The following is a 26614-nucleotide window of genomic DNA, read 5'->3' on the forward strand; positions in this document are numbered from 1 at the left end:
TGACTGAGCTACCCAAGCGCACCTTACAGGGACATTTTTAAAAGGCATAAACAAAAGAACAAGGAAGGGAAGACAAGATAATGGGAACAACATTTTGGAAGCTGGAAAGCAAATGAATTAGTGGTGACTTCAGGGAAAGCTGAAACTTCTGCCCACAGTAAGGTCCTGAAAGCAGGCCAGGTTCTTCTTAAAAAGGGGGAAATGAGAGGATTAAAGATCTACATGCCAAGTGGTGAAAGCCTTAGACGCTTCCTAGCTTCCTCACTCCCGGCAGCAGAGGACGTGCCCCCTCCACCCCCCCGCCCCCCATCCTAGAAGCTGTCGCTTCGGGAAGGCTAAACCAGTGAGGTTCTGGCCTCCACCAAACTAAGTGCTGCGCCCTGCCTTCCAGGCTCTGAAGATAGAGCAGTAAACAAAATAGACAGAAATCCCTGCCCTCCTAAAGCTTACATTATACTGAGATCAATGGAAGATCCACAGTGAGGAATTCCAGAATGTTAGATACAAAGAGGAAATCCTAAAAGATTTAAGAGAGAACAAAACAGGATTAGGAATCAGACTGACATGGGACTTCACAGCAACATTGGAGGCTGGAAGAGAACAGAACAATGCTTTCAAAATTCTGAGCAAAAATGACAAATAATGGCTGGAATATATATATATGCCTTCCCTGTACTTTCTCTTTTTCTTAGGAAGCTTCTGGAGAGTATAGCCTATCAACACGAGGAAATAAACCAACAAAAACAAAACAACAAAGGTAGACACGAAATCTAGGAAATCAGAATAGAAAATGAGGTGGCGATTTCAGTGTTTGCTTATCTAAACCTGAAAGGATGGCTGGGTGGCTTAGTAGTTGGGTATCTTCCTTCGGCTCAGAGCGTGATCCCAGGGTCCTGGGATCGAGTCCTGGAGAGCAACCAGGACAGTCTGGGATAAGACGATGATGGCTGGGGCGCCTGGTGTCTTAGTGGATTAAACATTTGCCTTTGGCTCAGGTCTTGGCCCTGGAGTCCCTGGATGGAGCCCCGGAGTCAGGCTCCCCATTATCCTCTCTGTGCCTCACATCCTGCCCCCCTGCCTGCTCATCCCCCCCCCCTTTCAATCTCTCAAATAAATAAAATATTTTTTTTTAAAGATTTTTAATTTATTTATTCAGAGAGAGAGGGGCAGAGACACAGGCAGAGGGAGAAGCAGGCTCCATGCAGGGAGCCTGACATGGGACTCAATCCTGGGTCTCCAGGATCATACCCTGGGTTGCAGGCGGTGCTAAACCGCTGCACCACCGGGTCTGCCCAAATAAAATCTTTAAAAAGAAAAAGAAGGGACGCCTGGGTGGCTCAGCGATTGAGCCTCTACCTTCGGCCCAGGGCATGATCCTGGGGTCTCGGGATCGAGTCCCATATCGGGCTCCCTGCATGGAGCCTGCTTCTCCCTCTGCCTGTGTCTCTGCCTCTCCTCTGGGTCTCTCATGAATAAATAAATAAAATCTTTTAAAAAAAAAAAAAGAAAAGAAAAAGAAGATGAGGTCTCCTAAAGGGATATTTCCAAACAGGTAATGAATCTGGCTCAGTTGTAAATAATATTTACCTATCAAAAGTAATATAAGCACTGAAGATTAATCTAATTCAAAAGTATGTTATAACCATATGGTAGGAAGTAGGGAGGGAGGGGGAGAGAGAGAGAGAGAGAGAGAGAGAGAGAGAGAACAGAGGAAGTATAAAATTCAATTCTCAATTTCATATTAGGAAGGCAATTGATGGGGATACTTGGGTGGCTCAGTGGTTGAGCATCTGCCTTTAGCCCGCGGTGTGATCCTGGAGTCCCGGGATCAAGTCCCACATCAGGCTCCCTGCATGGAACCTGCTTCTCTCTCTGCCTGTGTTTCTGCCTCTCTCTCTGTGTGTCTCTCATGAATAAATAGATAGAATCTTAAAAAAAAAAAAAAAAAAAGGAAGGCAACTGATAATATCTAAACCTGAAAGGATGGCTGGGTGGCTTAGTAGTTGGGTATCTTCCTTTGGCTCAGAGCGTGATCCCAGGGTCCTGGGATCGAGTCCTGTATCAGGCTCCCCAGAGGGAGCCTGCATCTCCCTCTGCTCATGTCTCTGCCTCTCTGTGTCTCTCATGAATAAATAAATAAATAGTTTTTAAAAAATAAAAAATAAATAAACCGGAAAATAAGTAACAGCATAAGCAAGATACTTAGAAATATGGAAAGCAGTTTCATCTGGGCAGTGAGGAAGTGTAAGACAGGGAACTGCTCTTTTCCTCATTATAAATTCATATTGGACAATTTCTTGGCTTTTTTAAAAAAATGAGATATAATTTATATTCAATGCAACGTATGGATATAAGTATACACTTGATGAGTTTTGACTATTTGATTTTTTAAAAGGTATGTTCATGTATTACTTTGAAAAAAATAAAATAAATAAAATAGGGGCAGCTGGCTTGCAACTCTTGATCTCGGGGTAGTGAGCTTGAGCCTCATGTTGGGTGTAGAGATTACTAAAAACAAACAAACAAACAAACAAACTTTAAAAAAAATGTCATGCTCCTCTGAATTTTTTTCACTTTGGGAAATGAAACTGTAAAGTGATTAAGAAGCCCTCCTGGGATGTCTTAGTGGGTTTTTGTAGGAGCTTCTCTGACCAGAAGAAGGCACCATTATTTCGACTGGCCCAAGCAAGTTTATACTGAGAATTCCAGTATAGGCACCTTTCCCAGGTTGTGGCTTGCATATTTTTAAAATACCCCTTACCTTCTTCCATTTTTGAATTAGAAATGAGCATCTGTCTCAGATGTTTGAGGAGGCCAGCCCAAGTAAACGTGCTGTATGTCAGTGAGTTCTCAGACATTTGAGGAATGTTACGAATACCCAGCATCTTGAATTCAGGATGGGGAACTAAATTCTCCATTAAGTCTCCTGTAAAGAAAAAAATCTGAACTAAACTTTTAAAAAATACATATTTTTTAAAAGATTTTATTTATTTGACACAGAGAGAAAAAGCACACAAGCAGGAAGAGAGGCAGAGGGAGAAGCAGGCTCCCTGCTGAGCAGAGAGTCCTAAGCAGGGCTCAATCCCAGGACCCAGAGATCATGACCTGAGCCAAAGACAGACCCCTTAACCGACTGAGCCACCCTGAACTAGACTTAAATTCCATGTTTCCATTGGCTCATATACAACTATGGTTTGATGGTTTGGGGGCCAAACATATTTTCTCCTCCAAGGCCAAATTGCTTAAAATAAAAAATGTAAATAAAAATTTGGAGACAATGTCTATGTCAGATCACATATTTTGGCCCCTATTTTAGCATGAGTGAAAAAAGACACTTTGCCAAAAAGGAAACAAGAATTTAGAAACTAAAACTGGAAACATGAATAAAATATTTAGCTACACTTCAGGAAAATAAAGTAAGCATGAGAGCTAATATGCTTTTATCATCATTCTATAGTCACTAAATATTCCTTTAGAAATTTTCCTAGGGGCGCATGGGTGGCTCAGCTGCCTTCAGCTCAGGTCACAATCCCAGAGTCCTAGGATTGAGCCCCACATTGAGCTCCCTGCTCCGCGGAGTCTCCCTCTGCCTCTTCCCTTGCTCGTGCTTGATCTCTCTCAAATAAGTAAATAAAATATTTTTTTTAAGAAATTTTCCTAGCTCTCTTATTTTATCTAGTTAAATGATAATTAGAATCTTTTAAATCAAATTCTACTAGGGAAAAAGACAAGATTAGTGATTCCTGAAGACAAGAATATGCCTATCTTTAGAAACTTATATTTGTAATGAAACAGGATTATGGAGAAAGGCTAATTTGTTCTGCACTCAGAGCTGTTTTATATATTCATAGAAAAAAACTAGAGAGAGAAAAATATATTACTATAACAACATGAAATGTAAATTTTATAACAGTACAAACTCATATCCTATATCCTAAGGAAAAGCAGATTTTGACACAAACATCTACAAAGTGCTGCACAAATTGATCTTATGGCTAATGGAGTTTCCTCTAAACATAAGAGGTTTTTTTTGTAAAATACCTAGAGTTGAATTTATTGCATAGCACAAATAAATAACAGTCAACAAACATAGCCTGAGTAAAAATACATGAATTATTAACTGTCATAATCTGCTTTTATCTCTAGCCTTCTTGTTCACCTACTCTCATTTTAACCATTCTGGGACCTTGTTGAGATCCTGTTATGGACTAAAGGTTTGTTCCCCCCTCAAATTCATATATGCAAATCCTAACCCCTGAGGTGATGGTATGGTAAGGGTGGAGCCCTCATAAATGGGATTAGTGCCCTTATAAAAGGGGCCTGACAGAGCTCTCTAGCTCTTCCTGCCATGTGAGGACGCAATGAGAAGATGGTCATCTGAGAACCAGGAAACAGGCCCTTACCAGACTACTACCAGTGCCTTGATCTTGGACTTTCCAGCCTCCAGAACCATGAGAAATAAATTTATGTTGTTTATATAAGTCACCTAGTATATAACACTTTGGTTACAGCAGCTTAAATGGACTAAGACAAACTAATCCATGGACCTCCTGACTTCTCAGTCCATTAGTATTCCCCTTGCTTTACTTCTCTTCTTACCCAGTTACCTGCCCTTGTCTCTTCATCAAATCTTTCTAGTGAAAATCCAATCTTGGATCAGCCCCACTCCTCACATTCTCTGTGCCTGTTAAAGTACAGCTGTAGAAAGTCACCCCATATCACAGATTGGACCACTCAGAATTTAGATGTCAAACACCGATGCCCACCAATGCTGATGCTTTGTGGTAAAGGTGCCATCTCCTCAAACACCTGAGTGGAGCCATGTGGATATCTTGGGTCACTCGGGGCAGAGACTCTGGAGCACAACAGACATATCTGAGAAACACCATGGAGGCCAATGTGGCGGGAAGAGAGTGAGTAACAGGATATAAGATCAAGAAAGCAGTGGGAAGCCAGGCAGAGCAGTCTTACATGTGATTCTAAGAACACTGGTTTTAACTCTGGGTAAGATGGGAAACCTCTTAAAGGTTTTTTTGTTTTTTTTTTTTTAATAGATTTTATTTATTTATTCATGAGAGAGACTTATAGAGAGAGGCAGAGACACAGGCAGAGGGAGAAGCAGGCTTCATGCAGGGAACCTGACGTGGGACTCGATCCTGGGTCTCCAGGATCACGCCCTGGGCTGAAAGCAGCGCTAAACCACTGAGCCACCCGGGCTGCCCCTCTTAAAGGTTTTGAGTAGGAGAATAACAGGATCTAATAGGATTTAACCTTTTAGACAAGTAAAGCCAGAGTTCAGTCTGGTCGTTATACTTAAGAAAAGGCCATCCCACAGGATGGCAAAGGTTGAAGTGGGAAGACCAGGTAAGCTATCCTCCAGCTAACTTCTCATATGACATTTCCATTTAGATATGGCAAAGGCACTTCACACTTAAGATGTCTAAGACCCACCTCTTTCCCTACCCTGTACTGTGCTCCACAAACCAGATCCTTTTTCACTGTTCCCAACTCTAGTAAATAGGGTCTAGTGAACAATCTACACTGTTATGTAAACCAGGGCCCCTTGAATTGTGCTCTGTACCACCCTTTCTGTTATTTTTCAGATCTAATCCATCACCTAGATCTTTGCATTTTACCCCAGCCCCAAACTCTCCCAAATCCATCCTCTTTAGTTCTATTTGTTTAGTCCCACTTAGCAAGGACTGATTATATGAGAGGTACTGTTCTGAGGACAAGGGACATAGTGATGAGCAAGGCTGACAAGGCCTTGCCTTCAGAGAGCCTGTATTCTAGTAGTTAGAAACAAAGAATAAAAATGGTAATAAATGAACAGAACGATGTCAGAGAATAATAAAAGCTGGGAAGGAAACAAACGAGATGATATTATAGACACTCATCATGAAAAGCCATGTTAAGGAACTCACAGCGACCTGAGACTGGAAAAATGGAAGGGAAGTGGCTTTGAAAACATTCCCGGTCAAAGGAGCAGGAAGTTCATGAGGACTGCAAGAACAGACACCCTGGTGAGAATGAGCTGGGCTGTAGGACAAGTAATGAGGCCCCTGAGGCTGTGCTGGTGAATGAGGGAGAATGACAAGAGAGAAGGGAATCTGGAAGACAGAAGATGAACCACATACAACTGAGGCAATGGTAGACTTTACTGCAAGAAATCTGGACCTAAGATTTTAGAATCCTTCCCCCCCGCCCCGCCCCAGTAGGCTTCTTAGAGCCCTGGATCTAAGGTTTTAAAACTGAGCAACTGAGGGAGTGAAAAAGAAACAAGCTTATGGGGGAAAGCTGTTTTAGACATATTATGTAGAAGATGACCACGAAATGTATACAGACAGATATCATGCAGAAAGGCTGCTGGATATAGAAACCTGGAGCTCAGGGAATTGGTTGGAATTGGAGATAAACCAGTAGGTTAGAGAATACAAATGGTGTTTAGAATCATGGAACTGAGCCAGTTATTAGAGAGAGGGTCCAAGACTAGCATTTCGAGCTTGGGAACAGGCCAGAAGAGGAGGAAAGAAAGGAATAAAAGAAGTAGTCAGTGAGATAGAAGGGAAATCAGGAGAGGAAGGTCACAAAAAACAAAGGGAAGATTTGGAAGACAAAGGTCAACCATGCCAATTTCTACTGATAGGCTGATAGAAATGAGGACAGCAAAGTGTCACTGAATCTGGCAATGTGGACATGCTTATGACTTGTAAAAAGCAATTTCAGAAGAGTGGTAGGGGAGAAACTAGGGCAGAGTGGGTTGAAGAGTAAAGAAATGAGGAAGATCGGAGGATAGCAAGGACAGACACCCCTTGCATTGTTCTAAAGAATAACAGAGAAATGGGTTCAATCACTAGAGGTGAGGTCAAAAGAGAGTATTTTGAGTGTGAGAGGTGCCAGAGAGTAGATGTAATGGCAGCAATCCAGGAAAGATGCATGAAAGGACAAAAGATGAGTAAAGAATTAAGTCGGGGATCCATGGGTGGCTCAGCGGTTTAGTGCCGCCTTCAGCTCAGGGCCTGATCCTGAAGACCGAGGATCGAGTTCCACATCGGCCTCCCTGCATGGAGCCTGCTTCTCCCTCTGCCTGTGTCTCTGCCTCTCTCTCTGTCTCTCATGAATAAATAAATAAGGAGCCTGATGTGGGACTTGATCACTGGGCTTCAGAATCAGGCCTGAGCTGAAGGCGGCACTAAACCGCTGAGGCACCCGCGCTACCCAAATAAAATCTTAAAAAAAAAAAAAAAAAAAATTAAGTCCCTGAGAAAGTACAGGGAATGGGACCCAGAAGCCAAGCAAGATTGGCTTTTGATAGGAACAGGACACTTCTCCCACTGTGATACCAGGTGAAATGCAAAGGTGAGCCCAGACAGCAAAGTAAGGTTTGCAAACATAGTGAGGCTGTAGAGAGAGCTCCTGTGTGGCTAAATACCTTTACTTTCTCCGTAAGGTCCATTGAGGAATGACTAGATTAGCCTGCAGACTCAGCCTCCAATCAGCTATGCACAGGCAGTCCAGTGGATTTTTCAAAAGTAAAAGTGATTATGTCACCAACCTGCTTAAAATCTTCCAGCAGCTTTCCCCCATTCTTTGGGAAAGGCCTCTCAACAGCTCACGAGGACCTGCAAGGCCTGTCCCTGCTTACCACTTTAGCCTCAGATTTCAGCCACCCACCCCTTACACCATTCTCTGTGCTCCAGTGCCACTGGACTTCTCTTTGTTAGACGTGCCAGGCTTCCTTCTGCTGCAAGGCCTCTGTACATGCTATTACCTCTGCACGTGCTACTGGCTCCTCCCTCCCTTGGGCCAGTCATCTCCGAGTCCTTGTCCAGCTCTCGGCTCAAGTGTTATGTCCTCAGGGCAGCCTTTTCTGTCCCCTTCAGCCTAAGTTTGATTCCTTTGTGACACATTCTCTTGAAACTGTACTTTTATCCTTTGGAGCACTTAACTCAGTTTCTTTTTTTTTTTTTTTCTTAACTCAGTTTTTAATTATATGTTCTTGGTGTGCTTTATTTGCTTAATGTTTCTCTTTCACATTTCACAGTGAACACAATGCCTGCATTGGCTCCCACTGGATCCCCAACATTTAGCATAGTGATTGGCACATAGCAGGAAGTCAAGAAATATTGGTTGAGTAAACAGATGTGCAATATGGTAAGTACTATGACATAGACAGAAATTAACAAGACACAGGTCTCTAAGGAAGCTGAAAATGAGTGGGACTACATAATATGTACATGACAGTATTCCCCTCTAAGGAAACACATGGTGTTAGTTTACAGTGGTAGCATCTGGGAAAGGGTGAGGAGGACACTTATTTTTGATTGCATATTCTTTTGCACTCCTTGAATAGGTGTGTGTGTGTGTGTGTTACTTATTTGTTTTTAATTTGAGAGAGAGAGAGAGAGAGAGAGAGCAAGAGAGAGTGTGAGCACAAGCAGGGGGGAGAGGCAGACAGAGAGGGAGAAGCGGACTCCCTGCTGAGCAGGGAACCTGATGCGGGGCTCAATCCCAGGACCCTAGGATCATGACCTGAGCCAAAGCCAGACACTTAACCGACTGACCCACCTAGATATCCCCGTGTGTTACTTTTAAAGATAAGCAAACACACTTAAAAATAAAGGTACAAAATACTAAGTGACACAAAAGAGATAGAGAATGTCATAAAGTTCAGAGAAAAGAGGGTTAGGTTAAGGCCTAGGTAGGAAAGCTTTATAGAAAAATCATCACTTGAATTGGACACTGAAGGACAAGTAAAGTTTCAAAAGAGGTGATGAAGGGAAGGAGGAAGCGATTACTAAGGAGAAAGAACAGTAAGCAAAGGGTTTAGTGCTGGAAAGACAGACTGAAGAAAGACAGTGGAGATAGGATGAAAAGTAGGTGGGGATCCATGCAGAGGTGGCAGTAGGTAATGAAGCCAGAAAGTTAGGGTTCAGGGCATTAGGTGGAGGCCAGGCTAAGGAATTCTGACAAATCTGGGCACAGGATGAACATGAAAGTACAAGTATTAGATCTGTGCATTGGGGAGGCTCTTTTGCAATCAGTGTGCAAGATGGATATAGGGGGAAGAGGCAGGCAACAGGAAGGAATGCAGGGTTAGGACCACCTTTTAAGACAGCAATGTCAATTTTATGTTATCTCTGTTTTATGAAAGAGAGAGAGAATAGAAAGAGGCTAGTTTGCTTTGTATTCAGGGAGAGTATGCAGTATTTGTTGAGAGATACTGACAACCTGAGCCAATGTCAGATAGACTGGGAAGGAGGGGAAGAAGGTAGGCAGATGGCAGGGATGGCACCAACAGGTCTGGACATACTAATGAGATATGAAGACAGGGAGAAAAATCCAGGTGATAGAAATTGAGGAAGAGGGAGCTGGGGAGATACGGCAGGGAAAAAAGATGGATCCATTTAGAACAATCTAAATTTAAAGAAGCAGGAAGCAATTAAGAAAGTTGAGATAGGCAATTATTTGGGAAGGAGATTAGTATTGAGGAGAGTCTACATTATAGAGTCATTTGCATCTAGAAGATTTACTTTATTTATTTTTAAATTTTTATTTATTTATTCATGAGAGACAGAGAGAGAGAGGCAGAGACATAGGCAGAGAGAGAAGCAGGCTCCATGCAGGGAGCCTGATGTGGGACTCGATTCTGGGATTCCAAGATCACGCCCTGGGCCAAAGGCAGGCGCTTACCTGCTAAGCCACCCAGTCATCCCTCATCTAGAAGATTTAAATTGATAAGGCACCACTTGACAAATAATCTAAAAAGAGAATGATGGGTTTCTTTATGGGGTGATAAAAATGGTTGCACAACTCTGTGAATATGCTAAAAATAGAACTGTATACTTTAAATGAGTGAATTGTATGGTATATGAATTATATGTCAAAGTTGCTGTAAAAAAAAAAAAAGTTGCTGTAAAAGGGCGGCCTGGGGTGGCTCAGCCGTTTAGCGCTGCCTTTGGCCCAGGGTGTGATCCTAGAGACTTGGGATCGAGTCCCGCGTCGGGCTCCCTGCATGGAGCCTGTTTCTCCCTCTGCCTGCTTCTGGACAGAGAGGAGGACCCAGTGGGGAATAACGTTGAGGCGTTCAGAACATAAGACTTTCCTACAAATTATGTACAAAAGGACAAATACCTAATGGATTTCTTCTGTAGTGACATGAACCTTCCACAGAATAAGTAGGCTGGAACACACTTCCCAACTGATGCGCAAGGACTTGGTTTATATCACTAAAGGAGATCTGCTTGATGTTCATCAGTTTTGCGCAGATCTTATGAATGGCATCATTTTCATGAACAAGTAGGGCATCTGAAGATCGGTATAAGTGAGAAAGAGTCAAAACGGAGTTGTAGTTCTGAACAATAACCTGGAGAGAAAGGGGTCAGAAAAAAAGAAAGGCAAGAGAAAAGAGCAGTTAGGAGGGTAGATTCTAAAGGCATCCTCCCTGGGTTCAAATCCCAGGTCTGTCACTTTCTAGCTGTATGATTTGGGATGAATCATGTAATCTCTCCATGCTTCAATGTTCTCACTTGTACAGCGGGGATAAAATTCTACTAGTTCCTAGAGTTGTAAGGATTAATGATAGAATGCAAGTAAAGCACTTAGAACAGTGTCCTATATATAGTAAAGTCTCAATAAATAGTGACTATTGCTATCACACTTTCTTCTACAGGATTTCCTATAGTACTTAACTCACTTCTGTTTTATTATTTTTCTTACAAGGCTGATCAACAGAAAATTGTCCTATATAGAAATTTCTTCCAAATAGAAAGAAAGGTAAATTCTTGGAAGGTTGGCAGTGGCATGATGAACCCCAACATGATGTCAAGGTCCGTCTTTTACATGCTATAGTCACCAGGACTAACCCAGGAATGGGTTCCTGAGAGAAGATGCACAATTGTCTTCTTCAGAAATTTTTTTAAATATTTATTTAATTATTTAATTATTTATTTATTTATGATAGACAGAGAGAGAGAGAGAGAGAGAGAGAGGCAGAGACACAGGAGGAGGGAGAAGCAGGCTCCCTGTGGGAAGCCTGATGTGGAACTTGATCCCGAGATACCAGGATCATACCCTGAGCCAAAGGCAGGTGCTCAACCACTGACCACCCAGGTGCCCCTTCTTTGGAATTTTTTAAAACAAGGACACCTCATGTGTTTGGAAAAGTTTAATCAAAGTTGAATGAATTGTTCACAAAAGTGCCATATTATATAGTGAATGACTCCTGATGTAGTAACTTGACATTCCAAAGAAAGGGGGAGATCAATTTTTTACCTATATTTATTTCACTGCAAATACAAAATATAAAATTTTCTCTTTTTTTTAAGATTTTATTTATTTATTCACGAGAGAGAGAGAGAGAGAGAGAGAGAGAGAGAGAGGCAGAGACACAGGCAGAGGGAGAAGCAGGCTCCATGCAGGGAGCCTGATATGGGACTCGATTCTGGGTCTCCAGGATCAGGTCCTGGACTGAAGGTGGCGCTAAACCTCTGAGACACCCGGGCTGCCCCTAAAATTTTCTCTTTTTTTAGAAGTTTTATTTATTTAAGTAATCTCTACACCCCTGTGGGGCTTGAACTTACAACCCTGAGATCAATAGTCTTGTGCTTTTCTGACTGAGCCAGCCAGGCACCCTCAAAATATAAAATTTTCAATTAATATGTTCATACCTCACCAGTTCCATAAGGCCATATAATCTGATTCATTTTCAAAGAGTTTGAGTACTGATCTTGTAAATTCTGTGTAACGAAGGCTCCTAGCCCTGATCCTGTGCCCCCAGCCATACTCATTATGATGAAAAAACCACTCAAAGAGTCACATTTCTCTACTTCCTTCTGGATGAGGTTCATTATAGATTCTTCGTGCCTGGGTCCATGAACAGAGTAACTATGCAATACAAAAGAAACAAACACAAACACCTTTCAGTTTACTCAGAAAGAGGCAATGCAGAGAGGAAGATATAGGATAGATAAGGTTTTTTAAACCCATGGATGTGAATTAACTCTCATGAGAGATACAGGTGCCTTGATAGATTAAATTTAAAATTTAAAATATACAAGTTAAATATATTTAAGAGGTGAATAGGACTGCTGGGTACAGAAAATTCTCTTTTCTAGGCCATTCCTATAATTGAAGACTTCAATACCAGGATGTTCTGCAAGTTTATGGTGCAAAATAATATTCAATATTCATAATAATACTCCTACAGCAGTGGTTCTCAAACTTGGCTGCACATTAGAATCACTGAGGGAAGCTTTAAAAAATCCCAAGATCCAGGCTTCACCATAAACCACTTAAATCAGAATTTCTGGAAGTAAGACTCAGGCATTGGAATTTTCCAAAGAACCCCAGGATGTACTACTGCCTTGCTGTGTTCCCTATTTGCTAGAATACCTGCCAGATAAAGATAAAGATATTGTTTTGATAATAAGTTAGTTGGCAGAATGACAAGAAAGAAGTGGAAACCCCTGTTGCAAGAGAGCTTTGGTTTTATCATTACCTGGACCTGAAGCACAGACATGTATGAAATGGAATGAAGAAGTTCTTCTGGTAAAGTCACCCTCTAAATTTTAAAATAGCAATTTCAAGATTATATGCTTGGTATATAAACAGTATAGCTGTAACTTTGCTGTCCAGGTAGCTGTATCTAAACTAAAAATCATGAGGAATTACTCTTACCCATAGGCCCAGTTGTTTCCAGAACCTTCTTTTTGACAGAAGCACGAATGCTGGGCATATTTCCATTGGCCAGACTGGGCAGCCTTTGATAGTGTTTGATTGATAACTTTTGGTTCCATATCAACAAGGACAGCCCGGGCAATTGAAACTAGAGGGAAGAAAAAGACCAAAAGAAAAATATTTCATATATCTTATTTGGGTTATTTCAGAGTACAAATTTATAGGTAAAAAAAAAAGAAAGAAAAAGAAATCCAAAAGTTGATAAAAATTTTTTTTTTTTAAGATTTTATTTATTTATTCATGAGAGACACAGAGAGAGAGAGAGGCAGAGACACAGGCAGAGGGAGACAAAAGTTGAGGATAGAAAGATCTGTCCTATTGCTTAGAAATTTTTTTTTTTTTTTGCTTAGAAATTAAAGTGGGCAGCAGCAAGTCTATGCAGATGGTTAATAATGCCTAGCATTCTGCTAAGCAGGATGAATCAATGTGGGCTAAAATGATCACTGGGTCAGGTCTACAAACATCTGTTGAGAGCTTACAATGTGCCATATACTGTGCTGGGAACACAGAGATGGACAACATCAATCTAGCCCTAGATGGACTAGTGGAAGAGATAAAACTTACTCACAGTATGATGTGATATGATCCACGATGAATCCACATTAATAAAGTAGCACATTCAGATGTATGAAATACCATGGGTACAACAAGCTGCTCACGATAGTTGAAGCAGAAGATGGAGAAGGAGGGGGTAGGGGGTAGGTAGGGTAGAAGAAATAATGAATGGGTATGGAAAGCAGACAGGGCTCAGATCTTAAGAAATTCTGTTATTCAGTGCTAAAAAACTTAAAATTTTTTTCTTTAAGATAATGTGAAACCACTGAAAATGTTAAGTAGGTGAGGAGTAGTCAGATGACTTATATTATTTTTAATTTATTATTTAAGTAATTTCTATACCCAACGTGGGGCTTGAACTCCTGAGATCAAGAGATGCATGTTCTACCAACTGAGCCAGCCAGGTGCCCCATCAGATGACTTTCTAAATACAGCAGTGTGGAGGATAGATACGATAGACTTACAAGAGTCAAGGCAGGGAAACTAGAGGACTTGAAACAATTCAGGTAAGAGAGGACAAGAGCCAGAACTAAGCCAATGACAGTGAAGATGGAAAGAGAAGAGATATGTAGGAGGTAAATTAAGCAGATCAGGGGATCCCTGGGTGGCGCAGCGGTTTAGCGCCTGCCTTTGGCCCAGGGCGCGATCCTGGAGACCCGGGATCAAGTCCCACGTCGGGCTCCCGGTGCATGGAGCCTGCTTCTCCCTCTCCCTCTGCCTATGTCTCTGCCTCTCTCTCTCACTGTGTGCCTATCATAAAAAAAAAAAAAAAAAAAAAAAAAAAAAGCAGATCATTATGTTTGACAGTATGTGGGCAGTAAGAGCCCAACTTCTAAAGGAAAGATAATGAATGCCCTAGGGTATGGAGATGTTGAGCTTGAGGTACACATGGGAATGCAGATGCGGATGTCTACTAATCAGTCTGCAGCCTGGAAGAGAAGCTAGGCTACAGATTTGAGTCATTAGCGTCAAAGAAGTAGCAAATCACAAGAGTAACTGAAATTGCCCAAAGAGAAATATATGAGTGAGGACAGAGGAGAGAGAGCTTGAGATGCAACCACTGGAGAAGAAAAGTTCAGAGACTAAGGAGGAGTGTTTTTTTTTTTTTTTTTTTTTAAGATTTTATCTATTTATTCATTAGAGACAGAGAGAGAGAGAGAGAGAGGCAGAGACCCAGGCAGAGGGAGAAGCAGGCCCCATGCAGGGAGCCCGATGTGGGACTCGATCTTAGGACCCCAGGATCAGGCCCTGGGCCGAAGGCAGGCACCGAACCACTGAGCCACCCAAGGATCCCCTAAGGAGTTTTAAGGAGGAAGTTTTATAGTTAATATTATAAAATCCAGGAGAGAAGTTAAGTGAACTGGGAAAAGAAAAAGTCACTGGATCTTGTGATAAGATTACTAGGATTTTTTTTTTTTTTAAGAGAGGGAGGCAGGGAAAGGAAGAGGGAGAGGGAGAGAATCTTAACCAGGTTCCATGCCCAGCATAGAGCTTGATCTCACCACCTGAGATCATGACCTGAGCTGAAATCAAGAGTTGGATGCTTAACCGACTGAGCCACCCAGGCACCCCACTAGGATCTGTTCTTTGAGCACTTTTTTTTTTCTTTGAGCACTTCAATTGGGTGTAGGGCTAAAACAGGACTGAAGTTGGTTAAAGAGGTTCACCTTTGAGAATCTTAGATGGGAAGGGAAAGAGATAAGTAGGAAAAGAAAAGCTTGGGGTGCCTGGCTGGCTCAGTCGGTTAAGCATCCAACTTAAGGACACTTAATCTAGGGGTTATGAGTTCCAGCCCTATATTGGGGTAGAGTTTACCTAAAGAAAAATTGCAAAGCTTATTCCAAATCTTTGGACTCTGTACCACCCCACAGTGCCTACATCCCCAAGGGAATAAATCTTAAAAAAAAAAAAAATTTAAAAGCTGTAGTCATAAGTTGTTTGGTCGGTTTAATTTGTACTTATTTTTTAAAAGATTTTATTTATTTATTTGATGGAGACAGAGAGAGAGCACAAGCAGGCAGAGCGGCAGGCAGAGGGAGAGGGAGAAGCAGACTCCCCACTGAGCAGGGAGCCTAATGCCAGGCTTGATCCCAGAATCCCGGGACCATGACCTGAGCCAAAGGCAGACAGCTAACTGACTGAGCCACCCATGTGCCCCTATTTGGCTGGTTTTAGATTGGTGAGATCTGAGCATGCTCATGTGCTGAGGGGAAGTTGCCACTGGAGAGGCAAAGGTTGTTAACATAGAAAAAAGGGCGGAGAGCAAAGTCATTCCCTATTAAGATGTGAAGAAATGGGGTTCAGACACCATGTGGAAGAATGGCCTTGAAGAGGAGTCAGAGTACAGGAGAGGACTATAGATGGATCACACATACCTCCATTTTCCTCCTCACTAAAGAATCTTTCTTTGGAAGATGCTTGATATGCCTCATTTTCTCGTTCAGAGCAGAGTCCTTGGGGACAGTGTGAGTCACTATACAGAGCATCAAATACTTCAAAACCAATCTGATTGCCACACTGACCAAGTTGCACTGTTACTACTGACATGCTGAGATGCAAAGTAGACCTATTCCCTCAAAAAAGTAAGCAACCTGTAATAGAAAAACATAGGCTTTGAGAACCATTACAGTACTAATAAACAAAGAACAAATAAAATGTCATATGTACATAGATTAAAAAATTAATTTTAAAATGCCATATAACGTGTTATAGATTTAACAGGTATGTTGTCTAAGCAGCTAATCATTCAAGGAAGTTGTTTTCTTTCTCTACGTAGTTTTGGGATTTGGAATTTACTGTACCCAGATGCATTCATAGACAGCTCAATAGTTACTGAAATCTGATTTGTATCCACTGTGTCCCTAAGCATGCATTTTTAAAAAAGATATTTATTTTATTTATTCATGAGAGACACACAGAGAGAGGCAGAGACATAGAGAGAAGCAGGCTCCTCACAGAAAGCCAATGTGGGACTTGATCCCAGGACCCTGGTGATGGCGACCTGAGCCAAAGGCAGGCGCTCAACTGCTGAGCCAGGCAGGTGTGCCCCTAAGCATGCATTTAAAACAAAACAAAACAAAACAAAACAAAACAAAACAAAACGAATGTTAGTTGAAGCAATTCCTAGTACGTACTTTACACTACTGGGACACACAAAACGCAGAAGTTAGCTCAACAATTGCACATTTAGGGGATCCCTGGGTGGCACAGCGGTTTAGCGCCTGCCTTTGACCCAGGGCGTGATCCTGGAGTCCCGGGATCGAGTCCCCGCATCGGGCTCCCTGCATGGAGCCTGCTTCTCCCTCTGCCTATGTCTCTGCCCCTCTCTCTCTATGTCTATCAAGAATAAATAAATAAAATCTTTAAAAAAAGAAAAAAGAATTGTACATTTAATTAACCTTCTCTCTCTTCTAAATAATGACTTTCTTTCTCTACTGATCACCTTCTGCCTGGTAACTACAATAACATAAGAAAGACTGCATTTAGCTTAGGCAAGAGAGCAAGGGAGACAAAGCTTGGAAAGAGAGGGTCAGATGAAATAGGAGAGCAAGTCTTCACCACTTTTAACAACGAAATGAGACAATTTTTGGTAAAGACCTCACACCAGGTTTATGCAGCACTGGAAAGAGCAATGATCTTCGAGCCACACTGTACTTTTAATTTTCAAACAACCCTGCAAACTAGGTATTCTCATTTTATAGATAAGGAAACTGAGGTTCTGAAAGGTAAGTTTCTCCCTTTCCCCACCAGTCCCAGAGGCTCCCCATAAACCCCACTCACTGACAGACCCAAAACCAGCCGTCTCTCCGCTCTGTTCAAACTTCAGAGGGCCAACCCCCTCATTATGCGCATGCTCACTTTCAATACCAAAAAAAGCTATGGAGAACTAATGCGCATGTTCACAAACGAAGAGTTTTGTTGTGGGTTCCCCCCCCCCCCGCCCCATTCAGAAAGGTTAATTACGCATGTTCAATTTCAATTTATCAACTTCAGACATGGCACGCATGCTCATTGCCCATCAAACGCTTTGGCCAACAATGCGCATGATCTAGCTACCATAAGAGGCTTCGACGGGGGTTCTGCGCATGTTTCTGCCAGCACCCGGTTCCAGGCGATAGCTCTACGCATGTTCATTGCCCACACTTAGGCTTCACAGAACCTTGTACGCATGCTCTAGCGCTGAACTTGAGGAGCCAGTCTAGGGCCTAGGCGCAGACGCACTGAGCCCAAGCAGCCGGTGATGGCGGCAGCAGCGGCGGTGGCTGCAGCGGGTCCGGGCCCATGAGGCGACGACGGAGGCGGGACGGCTTTTACCCAGCGCCGGACTTCCGAGACAGGGAAGCTGAGGACATGGCAGGAGTGTTTGACATAGACCTGGACCAGCCAGAGGACGCGGGCTCTGAGGATGAGCTGGAGGAGGGGGTGAGGCCCGGGGTCCCGGGGGGCCCGAGGTGACAGGGCCGGGGCGGCGGCGCGGGCCCTGGAAGCCCGGCGCGTCCGAGAGCGCGGAGATCCGGGCGGGCGCGTGTAGTCTCCAGGAGGAGCGTAGGCGCCGCGCGGTCCGAGGCGGGGGAGCGGGCGGGGCGGACCTGGCACTAGGTGTGAGGCCGCTGCGGGGCTCGCAGGTGCAGGTCGCGCCGGTAGCCCCAGATCAGCGCAGCCCGGAGCAGTCTATTCGTGGAGGCGGCGAGAAGGGGTGCGTGGTCGATTCCTCGAGCTGTGGAACTTCAGTGTGGCGGGGCGCGAGTGGTGTAAGCGCGTGTTGGGGGGAGGGGGACTGCGCTTTCTGGGTGTCCCTGAAGTGCAGGTGAAGTGCGGAAGGGTTTCCCTTCGGGTATAAGATTTCATATATTAAATCTTCAGACCTCCCACAACCACCTCTCTTCTCGGCCTGTCGCTTCTCTCCTAGGAAGCGCTCAGCTGTTAGAAGTGACAGCTGAAAACTTCTGTCGGGAGTAGCGCTGCCGCTGCTGTTACAGCCACCAGGAGTTTTATTTCGGGAGCAAGGGGGCTCTGCTGCATCTTCCAGGGTTTGTTTGTTTGCTTTTTTTTTTTTTTTTTAACCCCCCCTTCCGTGTGATTTTTTTTTTTTTTAAGCACTTAAAACGACACACGGTATTTGTAACTTTTCCCCTAGTTGAAGATGTCTACATTTTTTCGAAATACTTTGTGTAATTTTGGGGTGGAAAAAAACCAGCGTTGACAGCTGTGATTTGGCTTGCCAAAAATAAATTGCTTGAACTGAGACTTGTGAATGGTGGTGTGAGGGCTTTCCTTGCTGTAATTTAGGGTACTAAATTTAGAATTGTTTTTTCCTAATACATAGCTTGGTTTTACCATTGATGTCTTAATAGTTTGTTATTCTTTATGGAATAAAGAATATTCTTTTTTCAAGATAAATTTACTGAAAAATCAGAAATTGTGCTTGAAGTTCAAAAATACTGCTGTCATACTACATCACTGATTGTGGGCAAATGATCATCAGTGATAACCTCATGATAATTTAGGTTCTGAATCCCACTGTCTAGGTTAATACATGAGTTAAGGACGGGTGTCAGATATTTGCTCTATGTAAGGGGCTTCCCTTTTCCTCACCTGATTTTCTCTTCTGGAAAGTAAGTTGTGCCCTGCTTGTTGCTAGATCCAGGTACTATAAGTAAAGAGCTTTGGATATTTTAAGAAACTAAGTGGGCTGAAATAATATTATTCTTTTCATAATCAAATGAGTCTAAATAAAAATCACATAGTGTGTAAGGTAAGTATTGAGATGTGTACTTTTTAATATGTTTGCGTATGGAATTCCAGTTAGCCTTTTAGTGGAATACCTGATACACTACATACAATTTGAAACAAATATGGAATTACTTTCACTATGTATTGCATACTCTCATTAACTATATTGGCTCCATATGGCAGTGGCTTTGGAGCAGGGCAGGAGAGAAAGCTGGATAATTCAGGAGACATTAAAGCCCTTGGAAGTAAAACACTGAATTAAGATTTCTTTTAAGAACTGGGACCTCCTTGGGTGCCTGGGTGGCTTAGCTGTTGAGTGTCTGCCTTCCTCTTAGGTTGTAATCCCGGGGTCCTGAGATTGAGTTCCACATTGGGCTCCCTGCATGGAGCCTGCTTCTCCCTCTGCCTAAGTCTCTGTGTCTCTCATGAATAAATAAATAAAACCTTAAAAAAAAAAAAAAAAAAAGAACTGGGCCCTCCTTGAGATGTATTTTTCACCTACTCATGTACATTCATTTTGCTGGCAAATGCAAGCAAACAGGTTTTTGAGAGTGTGTGGAAGAGGAGGCCAGAGAAATTGGTAGAAATATAAAAGAAAAAGAAATATGGCCTCTACCCTGGGAAGGAGAACTTTGGAGAAAAAGCAAAGGTAAAGAGGATTTTGAGGAACAGCAAAATACATCTTACTTAGCAATGCTTTTTGGAGTTGAAAATATTTTTTTTTGAATGTTATTCTAAGAGGTTCCTCAAGGTGGACAGACAAGCAAAAAGAGTTGAGAATGGGATTGAGTTGGCCAGTGACATCCAGATATCTCTAAAATAAAATTTTAAAATTCTAAAGGATGAGAAGCTTAGATTCTTGGAAAATCTGGCTATTTGTAAATATACATTTAGTACACACACTTTTTAAAATATCAGTGCACATTAGAGTAGTCCCACTTCTTCATTTTATAGTACAGAAACTGAGGCATAAAACAGGTGATTGCCCAAGACCATATAGATAACTAGTAGTTGACTAGTAGTGTCTTCTGACTCCATTCAGCCTAAGACTTCACTGCACACCTTCTTCATTGTTTTTACTAGTCTTGTTCATACTGTACTTCTTTGTGGTATGCCAAGTTCATTCAGATCCCTCTAGGCATTGTCACTGTATGACCTAGAATAAATTGCTTAATTTTTCTGACTTTTTTTTTGTTCTCTGCAAAATGAGGATTATGTGAAATAACCATATAAAATACTGCCCTCTTAAAATATTCTGGCATATTAAGCAGTTAGCTAGTTCATGGAAATACAGCTTGTTGGTGTTACTCATTGCAAAGGAATCAAATGTTCAGATTTACCCTCATGTATGCCTAGAGACTTAAATGCAGTTATACCAGAGGTGCTACATTTTTGAAACTAGGATTTTTAAATTTATAAATATATGCCTTTTTAGATATGTCACACTGACTAAATTTATATTAGCAAATATATGTATTTATACAGCATAGTTAATTCTTCATTGAGTAAAGCAAAAGGACAGTAAATGAATGCATTTATGGATAAAGTTGAATGTCTGTTACCTAACTTTAAAAAAAGACCCTGTTTGGTTGGTTTTTCTTAAGATTTTATTTATTTATTCATGAGAGACAAGAGAGAGGCAGAGACATAGGCAGAGGGAGAAACAGGCTCCCTACAGGGGAGCCTGATGTGGGACTTGATCCCAGAACTCCGGGATCATGCCCTGAGCTGGAGGCTGATGCTCAACCACTGAGCCACCTAGGGGTCCCAAAAAGACCCTGTTTGAATACTTCAGAGGACTGTGTTAAAAAGCAATGGGTAAGAGGGTTTTTTGGGGGAGGGGAAGCTGGCTGGGTAGGTCCAGGTCTTTTTTGTTTGCTTTTCACTGGTGATGGTATGATTTGGGGAGACTGAGTTGAAACTGAGGGCAAGTTTTCCTCTAAAGATTTTTTTTTAAAGATTTTATTTATTTATTCATGAGAGACCCAGAGAGAGAGGCAGAGACACACAGGCAGACGGAGAAGCAGGCTCCCTGCAGAAGCCCAATGTGGGACTCGATCCTGGAACTCCAGGATCACGCCCTGGGCCAAAGGCAGATGCTCAAGCACTGAGCCACCCAGGCGTCCCAAGGATTAGACTTTGCTTTTTTTTTTTTTTTTTGGATTAGACTTTTCTATTACTTTTAACTTTGTGTCTCCACAGAAAATAAGTTTCCAATATCTTCATAATCTAATGAAAATCTCCAGAGGAGGGGTGCCTGGGTAGCTCAGAGGTTGAGCATCTGCCTTTGACTCCGGGCGTGATCTCGGAAAAGTTTAATCCTTAATTTTTACTAATTCAAAATTTGAAGTACTCACAGAAGTTTATTGCATAGGTTTCAGGTTGGAATATCAGATTTTTATTGGATAAAAAGTTTACAGTTTTTTAGTGCTTTGAAAAGCAGTGCTAGAGCAAATATTCATGGTTATGAAACATTACAGAAAGATCTCTCATCAGTACATATCTTGCATTACAATAGGCAAACAGCTCAAGATTTTGGGCAATGTTTACTCCTTTTCTTCCAATTCATTGAGTTACTGAGTCTTATTTTGTAAGGAAATGACTGAGCAAACAGGCAAGTAGATAAACAGTATAATGAATATCTGAATTAAAGATATTTCACCTATTCTTTAACAATTTATTTACATTTTTATGAAATTTTCCGTCTTTTTTTTTTTTTGAAATTTTCCGTCTTTAATTGGGATTTTAGGCATATTAACTTGAATTTTTATACAATATTAATTTAGAACTTTGGAAATCGTTTGGTGGGCTGGTTTGAAATATCTTGTAAAGTACCTTAGATGAGCAGGATTCACTTTGTCAATCATAGTACAGGAAAAAAAAGCATTGGATGGGTCATAAAGCTTAAAGCAGCAGAAAAAAAAAATCTAACTAGAAAGTTTCCTATGAAAGAGAGTTGTCTATGTATTATGTGATGTTAGCCTGATGCTTCTGATGTGAGATTTTTCTGAAGGTAACATGGAGTAGCAGAAAAGCATTGTGCCTCAAATGCTTCTGCTCTAGAAGGTAACAGTAGGAAGTTATAAACACAGATGCAGGTGGTAATACAGGCATGGCTGGCTCCGGAAATGAAACATAGCCACAGGGCATATCTTTCTAGGTGGCTTCAAAGTCATGGTTTAGTGTTAACTACTCTGTGGTCTTTAATTTAAAATTAAGTAAAACTAACACTAAAGTAAAAACAAAACAACAACAACAACAAATAAAGTAAAAACAATTATATATTACCAGTTTTATCGCATTTAAAAGAAGTTAGTCTTTGGTCTTTAAAAGTGAAGCCATCGTAGGTGATTATGTGAAGCACCAGAGATGACCAAACCTTTAACCAAACCTTTAACCATAACTACCACTGCCCCCAAAAGAAACTGTTTCAAGTTGAAACTGCAAGAACTTTTTTTGCCCTTGTACTGAGGCATCCATTTAGTTTAATCTTTTTTTTTTTAAGATTTTATTTATTTATTCATGAGAGAGAGAGAGAGAGGCAGAGACACAGGCAGAGGGAGAAGCGGGCTCCTTCTTTTTATTTTTCAAAAAGATTTTATTGTTTATTTGAGAGAGAGAGAGAGAGACACGGAGACCATGAGCAGGGAGGAGAGGGAGAAGCAAGATCCTCATGAGCAGAGAACCTGATGTGGGGCTCAATCCCAGGACTCAGATCATGACCTGAGAGCCAAAGGCAGATAGATGCTAAACCAACTCAGGCCCCAAGAATAGTCATTTTATTTTATTTTGTTAAGAATAGGCATTTTAAAGCTGTATTTTAGAATATTAATAACTGCATTTCTACTGCCAAGTTATTTTTTTTAACAATTCTGTGACTTTTAGTATATTTATAGAATTGTACAACCATCACTGCAATTTAGTTTTAGAACATTTATATCACCCTTAAAAGAAACTGGGCCCATTTATACTCCCTCCTTATTGCCACCTCTATTCCTAGATAACCAATGGTCTACTTTCCATCTCTATAAACTTGCCTTTTCTGGACATGCCACGTAAATTGAATCATCCAGTATGTGGACTTTTGTGTTTGTCTTCTTTCATTTAACTTAACGGTTTTGAAGATCATCTGTGTGATAGTATGTGTATATAGCCAAGTTGTATTCCATTGTATGTATCAACCACATTTTATTTATCAGTTCACAAGTTAATGTTCATGGAAGTTCCCATTTTTTGACTGTTGTGAATAATGCTGCTATGAACATTTGTACCCAAGTCTTTGCGGTACCTATATTTTTATTTTTCTTGGGTAGATACCTGGGAGTAGATTTGTTGGATCATATGGTAAGCCTATGTTTAATTTTTGAAGAAACTACCAAACTATTAAAGAGATTGTACCATTTTATATTCCTGACAGTGGTGTATGAATGTTCCAATTTTTGTACTTCTTGCCAAACTTATTTTTCTGTCTTTTTAATTATAGTCATCCTAGTGGCTATCAAGGGGTGTCTCAATGTGATTTTGATTTACATTTGCATTTCTGTAATGGCTGATGATGTTGAACATCTTTTCAAGTGCTTATTGACCATTTGTGTATATTGTTTGGAGAAATACCTATTCAAATTCTAACCCATTTTTAAAATACTGTTTTGTTTTGTTTTTTAAGATTTTATTTATTTGAGACAAAGAGTGAGCTAGAGACAGAGACAGCAGGGCAGGGGGGAGGAGCAGAGGGAGAGGGAAAAACCGACTCCCTGCTGAGCAGGGAGCCTGCCATGGATCTCAATCCCAGGACCCTGGGATCATGACCTGAGCCAAAGGCAGATGCTTAATTGACTGAGCCACCCAGGTGCCCCCCAAAATTGGGTTATTTTTAAATTTTGAGTTGTAGAAGTTCTTTTATATATTCTTATTCTGTGGGTTTTCTTTTCACTTTCTTGATAGTATCTTTTGAAGTGCGAAAGTTTTAAATTTTGAATAAATCTAGTTTACTGATTTTTTTTTTCTTGAATCGTTTGTGCATTTGGTGATGTGTCTTAAGAAATCATTGGCTATCCTTGGTTTCTTTTAAGGGTTTTGTAGTTTTAGCTCTTATATTTAGGCCTGTGATCAATTTTCAAAAAATATTTGTTTATTTAGGGTGCCTGGGTGGCTCAGTCAGTTAAGCATCTGCCTTCTGCTCAAGTCATGATCCCAGTCCCAGGATTAAGCCCATGTCGGCTCCTTGCTCAGGGAGGAGTCTGCTTCTCCCCTGTCTCTCCCCCTGCTCATGTTTTCTCTCTCTCTCACTTGTGTGTGCTCTCTTTCTCTCTTTCTCATGAATAAATAAAATCTTAAAAAAAAAGATTTATTAATTTGAGAGAGAGAGAAAGAGAGCATGAGGGTGGGGGTGGGCAGAGGGAGAGGAAGAGAGAACCCCAAGCAGACTCCATGCTCAGTGTGAAGCCCAATGCAGGGCTCAATCCCACAGCCCGGAGATCACAATCTGAACTGAAACCAAGAGTCAGGCACCCAACCAGCTGTGCCAGCCAGATGCTCTAGGCCTGTGATCAATTTTAAGTTAATTTTTTAGTATGGTAGAGTATGGTGTAAAGTGGGGAACCAAAGTAATTTTTTTGCATGTGGATATCCAGATGTCCCAGCACCATTTATTGAAAGACTGCCTCTTTCCCATTGAATTTTCTTGGCACCTTTGTCAAATATTAGTTGACCATAAATGTAAGGGTTTGTTTCTGGACTCTTAATTCTATTTCATTGATCTATATGTCTGTTCTTATCACAGTACCACATTGTCTTGGTTACTGTTGCTTTGTAGTACATTTTAAAATTAGGAAATGTCAATTCTCCAACTTTGTTCTCCTTCTTCAAGATTGTTTGGCTATTTTGGGTCCCTTGCATTTCTGCATGAATTTTATGGTCAGCTTCCCAATTTTTGTAAGAAAGTAACTTGGGATTTTGATAGGATTGAGTTGAATCTGTAGACCAATTTGGCTAGTATAACTATCTTAAACAATACTAAGTTGTCAGATCCGTGAACATGGAATGTCTTTTGATTTATTTAGATCTTATTTAATTTTTTCAGCAATGTTTTACAGTTATCAAATGTATAAGTCTTATACTTTGTTAAATTTTTTCTAATTGATGCTATTTTATTCTTATTGATGCTATTGTGAACAGTTATCTTAATTTTGTTTTTAAATTGTTCAGTGTTAGCATACAGAAAGTTTTTTTATTTATTTTTATTTTTTTTTAGCATGCAGAAAGTTAATTAAATTTTGCACCCATTTATACTATGGCCAGAATAAATGTTTGGCTAGTGTGATTCCTGACAATTTGAGGGTGATGCTTAATTTGTGTACAGCCACATTGTACACTATAGTATCTCGGACTATTTGTGGTTACCTTAGGCTTAGTTAGGTTGTAGTTACATATGTTATGTTAGTCTTGCATATCAGAATCATATCAGAATAGCTGATAACTTTATGTAAATCATTTGATTTAGTAACTCATACTTAGACTATGGTGTCTTTAGTTTCATAATACACAAGATGTATCTTTTGAATAAATGTAATTTTTGAAGGAGCTATCACCTAGTTTTGTAGATCATTGATGAGTAGCATCTGTAGCTTAATTGTCACAGAAAATTAAAAGTGAAACCCCTATAATCTTGTCTACCTTATTTTGTTCATCACCACATTTGCCGATAATTAAAATATAGAGAATTTTTAAGCTGGTTTATTTCATTCATTTCTCCTTTAGTAGTAGAGTAAAACATTAAGTATTTTGATTTTATGTTTATGAGATTATTTTTACAACTTTAATGTATTTTTCAGGGTCAGTTAAATGAAAGCATGGACCATGGGGGAGTTGGACCATATGAACTGTAAGTTTATATGAAAAGATTTCATTGTGCTATGTTTCTTACAAGTAGGTTTTATCACTTCTAGTTTGTAGCCATCATGCGATTCCAATAACCTGTTCTTAATTATCCAGTCATATACGTAAACTTAGTTTATTGACTTTAGCGTCAATATAGTAATATATCCTGGGTTTTGAGGTCATATATATAGATTTTGAGAGAGCTATTCATTCTGATTTACAATATACTGAAAATGAATCTGAATGAGTCAGGAATTTTAATTAGGTTAATAGAGATAAAATTTTATTTTATTTTTTATTTTTTTTTAATTTTTTTATTTTTATTTATGATAGTCACACAGAGAGAGGAGAGAGGCTGAGACACAGGCAGAGGGAGAAGCAGGCTCCATGCACCGGGAGCGCGACGTGGGATTCGATCCTGGGTCTCCAGGATCGCGCCCTGGGCCAAAGGCAGGCGCCAAACCGCTGCGCCACCCAGGGATCCCCCGAGATAAAATTTTAATAGAAATAAATTTTTTAGAAATAACCTTCCAAAGCCAAATCCTTTTTGTTTTGCTTGTAATACATCATTCATACAGAGATTTGTGCAACTCAAGTCATTTTAGGCAAACTCTATTAGGCGAGTATGATGATTAATCTGCTCTGTACACCAACCTTAAGTAAAAACCATGGATGGGGGTAGACCAAGATCACTCATGTAAAAAAACAT

General features: G+C 40.8%; 2 protein-coding genes across 52 annotated transcripts in view; one reads left to right on the forward strand and one right to left on the reverse strand.

The window, feature by feature from the left end:
- Nucleotides 1-17483, reverse strand: part of TUBD1 (tubulin delta 1) — a 31462-nt gene extending 13979 nt beyond the window's left edge. For 3 of the 9 annotated variants that reach the window (XM_025440661.3, XM_025440656.3, XM_025440660.3), the window contains exons 1-6: nt 17082-17225; nt 15669-15884; nt 12679-12826; nt 11670-11886; nt 10135-10366; nt 2762-2926 (exon numbers count right to left, since the gene is read on the reverse strand). In XM_025440661.3, the coding sequence (XP_025296446.1) occupies nt 2762-2926; nt 10135-10366; nt 11670-11886; nt 12679-12826; nt 15669-15840 (934 nt within the window). In that variant the 5' untranslated portion in view covers nt 15841-15884; nt 17082-17225. Of the gene's footprint in view, nt 1-2761; nt 2927-10134; nt 10367-11669; nt 11887-12678; nt 12827-13306; nt 13331-15668; nt 15885-17073; nt 17226-17256 lie in introns of those variants that run through there. The other 6 variants (XM_025440662.3, XM_025440663.3, XM_025440659.3 and 3 more) reach the window with 5 other exon arrangements.
- Nucleotides 17484-17574: 91 nt separating this feature from the next.
- Nucleotides 17575-26614, forward strand: part of RPS6KB1 (ribosomal protein S6 kinase B1) — a 202166-nt gene continuing 193126 nt past the window's right edge. For 42 of the 43 annotated variants that reach the window (XR_007412981.1, XR_007412986.1, XR_007412988.1 and 39 more), the window contains exons 1-2: nt 17575-17715; nt 25860-25909. Coding sequence is in view for 6 of the 43 variants with exons in the window: in XM_025440653.3 (XP_025296438.1) it covers nt 17575-17715; nt 25860-25909 (191 nt within the window). In the remaining 37 variants the exon portion in view is untranslated. Of the gene's footprint in view, nt 17716-18226; nt 18324-25859; nt 25910-26614 lie in introns of those variants that run through there. The other variant, XM_049114160.1, reaches the window with a different exon arrangement.

Source organism: Canis lupus, chromosome 9, assembly GCF_003254725.2.
Source record: "Canis lupus dingo isolate Sandy chromosome 9, ASM325472v2, whole genome shotgun sequence".
Classification (NCBI taxonomy): domain Eukaryota; kingdom Metazoa; phylum Chordata; class Mammalia; order Carnivora; family Canidae; genus Canis; species Canis lupus.